This window comes from Aricia agestis, chromosome 4 (assembly GCF_905147365.1).
Source record: "Aricia agestis chromosome 4, ilAriAges1.1, whole genome shotgun sequence".
In the NCBI taxonomy this organism is placed as follows: Eukaryota; Metazoa; Arthropoda; class Insecta; order Lepidoptera; family Lycaenidae; genus Aricia; species Aricia agestis.
In genome coordinates, this window is record NC_056409.1 from 14140358 (window position 1) to 14143681 (window position 3324).

The following is a 3324-nucleotide window of genomic DNA, read 5'->3' on the forward strand; positions in this document are numbered from 1 at the left end:
AAAACACTATATATTTGTAAACTTAATTTTATTAACTCTGGAACTAACAGATGATATAAGTATCCTATCCAGATTCAAGTAAACAATATGTATTTATAACTACAAGGATTAATTTAGCATAACTATTTGTATATAAATTATATAATTTACATTAGACGTTTAGCACAGGTATGATATTATCAAAAGTAATGTAATAAAGGTGTTGTTTGTATTTTTTAAACGATAATAATTAGTTATTTTGTGGATTTAATAGTTAACTGACAATTGACTAAAATGTTTGATGTAAGTCAATATATTATTTTATTGATTAAGTATTACTATACTTAATCAATAAAATAATATAAGTATTGACTGGTATAACTTCTTGTCCAATTTAGTAAAGTAAGTTATGCATAATTATATGAATTTTACGATAGATTATTTTGATTACAATTTCAAGGAACAGCTATTTCACAATTCGGCGTATTTAGCCATATTAAGTATCAACAAATATTATTATTTAGAAGGACCATAATATCAGAAGGGGGATATTTTTTGTTATTGACTAATGATATCGTTGAATAGTTTTGAATCGTATTAAGTCTATTTAGATACATTTCGATAGCACGTGACAAGACACGCGTGGCTGTTGTAAATCGTATTTGGAGATGATAAAGACAGAGCCAAGGTCCGACTTAATTATTACGTCCAAGGTGCTGTGACTCGCTATATTCGAGGCTGACGACACATCTCAAGTTGTTTTGTAATAGAAATATGAATAAATTGAACTTTAAATGAGTCGAAAATGAAAATTAAACCGAACGCGAAACGCGAATTTTATTTGCTTCAACGGGAGTATATTTTAGTCTCGTTAAAGATTCGATGTTTGTTTGATATCATACGTATGCCAAACGATTTTTGATAAATATTAAATGCTAAATTGACACTTGCATATAAATATATATTAGAATGGAATGTGCAGAAGCGTAGATAGGTACCTATGAAACACCAAACACCGTTACTTAGAAGATAGTAATATAATTTCACCTTAACAGCTATATTTACAAACTTATCTAGGTATACGTTCGACACGACTATAATTCTGTTCCCTATCTATTAATTTAATAATATATTTATACATTTGTTACACGAGCAACATTGCACAGTTCGTCGATATGATTGCAAACACGCACACTTGTATACTAAAACTTAGGCCTCTCGACACCAAAAATATTCGATGCATAAGAACTACACTCCCTTTCCGACGATTGTACAAATGATATTTACACCACTATTAAAGTTTATAATATCGTATAATATTCGTTCAGTTACGAGTGATATTTACATATAAACAAAAGATTTCAACGCGCGTTACGCGCTTATCAAAACAGATAAAGCTTCGATATCGACCGCATTAGCTGCGATTAGGTACTATTTGCACCGTATCGATCCGAGAGCAAACGATATCTAATGGCTATTTCGTTTTTCCTACATTTTAACATTGTTTTTGAACTACAAAATTTCGCTAACGTGTGGAACGCGTGTTTTGTAAAAAATAGCAGAATCAAAACCACATTTAGTATACGAATGTGCGCTATCTCGAAGGACACTTCTAGAAGTCCTAGTCGGTGTGAGCCCGCGGAGCCGCTAGGCCTATCGGCGCGGCCGCCGCCCGCCCGGGGACGCCGCTCGCGCGTCCGCCTACATACTAATGCGCACAATACGAAACCCCTTCGGAAACATGAAAAATATTTACATAAATTTACAAACCCCAGGTGGTGCGGCGCCGGCGGCGGGCGACACTCGCGCTCGCGGGCTACGTATCACAAGAACACAGATCACGCTCACTTGGAGTCCGGGAAGCTGACGGGTGGCCCGGGACCTCAGCGCGGCCAGGGCGCGGCGGTCCGGCGGGGCGCCTACGCCAGCGGATACTGTCACAAGGGCGCCTGCGCGTGCGCGTGGTGGTGGTGGTACAGCGACGACTGGTAGTAGTTGTCAGCCGGTGCGTGCCCGTACCCGTAGTTGACGTCGTACATCTTCAGGTCCGTCTTGGTGTCGGCGCCGGGCAGCAGGCGCGTGATGCTGAAGGGGTGCGGCGCGGGCGCGTAGCCCGTCGGCTCCTGCTTGAGCTGCGCGTAGTGCTCGAGCGCCAGCGGCGTATGCTCGGGCAGGCACAGCTCGGGCGCCGCGTGCAGCTGCGCCAGCAGCTCGTCGCGCATCTCCTTGTCCTCGCCCGGACCTGGCGCCTTGTCATGCGCGTGGTCGCGCTTGTCGTGCGAGCCGTGGTGGCCGTGCGTCTGCGCCGCCTTCTGCGCCTGGCGGATGTTCTCCTTCTTCTCGTCCTTGAACCTCTTCTGCCGCCGCAGAAAGCAGCCGTTCTCGAACATGTTCCCGCTGTCCGGGTGCAGCGTCCAGAAGGAGCCCTTGCCGGGCTTGTCCGGGGTCCGCGGCACCTTCACGAAGCAGTCGTTGAACGACAACGAGTGCCGAATCGAGTTCTGCCAGCGCTGCTGGTTCTGCCGGTAGAACGGGAACAGGTCCATGATGAACTGGTAGATCTCCGACAGCGTGAGCATCCGCGACGGGTTGTTCTGGATGGCCATCGTGATGAGCGATATGTAGGAGTAGGGCGGCTTCGCGTGCGTGTAGGAGCGGCGGTAGGTCTTGTCGTTGCGCGCGCGCTGCAGGGCCGAGGTCGGGGACGCGGCCTCCTGCTCGCGCGGCAGGGCACCGTAGGGCACCGCGCCGCCGCCGCCCATGCAGGAGGCCATCGTGCTGGGCGGCGAGTAGCCGACGCCGGCGGAGCCCATGCAGGAGCCGCCGGCGACCATGTTGTTGGTGTACAGGTTCGGGTAGGGCTGCGTCGGCATGCACCCCATGCCGTTCACGTAGGGGGGCGCGAGACCGGGCGACAGCGAGGACAGCGACGCGGACGTCGGCACGTCGCCGTACGACAGCTTCTGCGAGATCATGGCTAGCGCATCACCCGCGCGTGCACGCCGGCCAGGGGCAAACACTCGCACTGATTGAAAGAGTAAATAGAGGCCGGGGGCCCGATCTCCCCTCCACGGCCCGCCATGGGTGCCGGGGGCGGCGCCACGTAGGCCCCGCCCCCGTGCGCGCGCGGTCCCCGCCCGCGCCCCGCAGCCCGCACCGAGCGAGCGCGCGTCCGCCCGCCGCTAATAATACCGCAGTTCGGGAAGATAAAAACACGAAATAATCATAAGTGCGCTAGGAATGTGTATTGGTGTGAAGCTTTTATTGTTCACTATTTCGTTGTTAACGAGTACGATTATCCTAGTTTTGACATCACTGGTTCGCGAGGGCCTGAAAAATGTAGTT

General features: G+C 48.6%; 1 protein-coding gene across 1 annotated transcript; it reads right to left on the reverse strand.

Annotated features, from left to right (window-relative positions):
- Positions 1-358: 358 nt before the first annotated feature.
- Positions 359-2990, reverse strand: LOC121726404 (silk gland factor 1). The gene has a single exon (XM_042113753.1). The coding sequence runs from the start codon at positions 2952-2954 to the stop codon at positions 1917-1919; it is 1038 nt and encodes a 345-aa protein (XP_041969687.1). The 5' UTR covers positions 2955-2990; the 3' UTR covers positions 359-1916.
- Positions 2991-3324: the final 334 nt, after the last annotated feature.

Bases quoted from the DNA above. Each gene is read 5' to 3' on its own strand.
- LOC121726404 (XM_042113753.1), bottom strand. From the start codon at position 2,954: ATGATCTCGCAGAAGCTGTCGTACGGCGACGTGCCGACGTCCGCGTCG.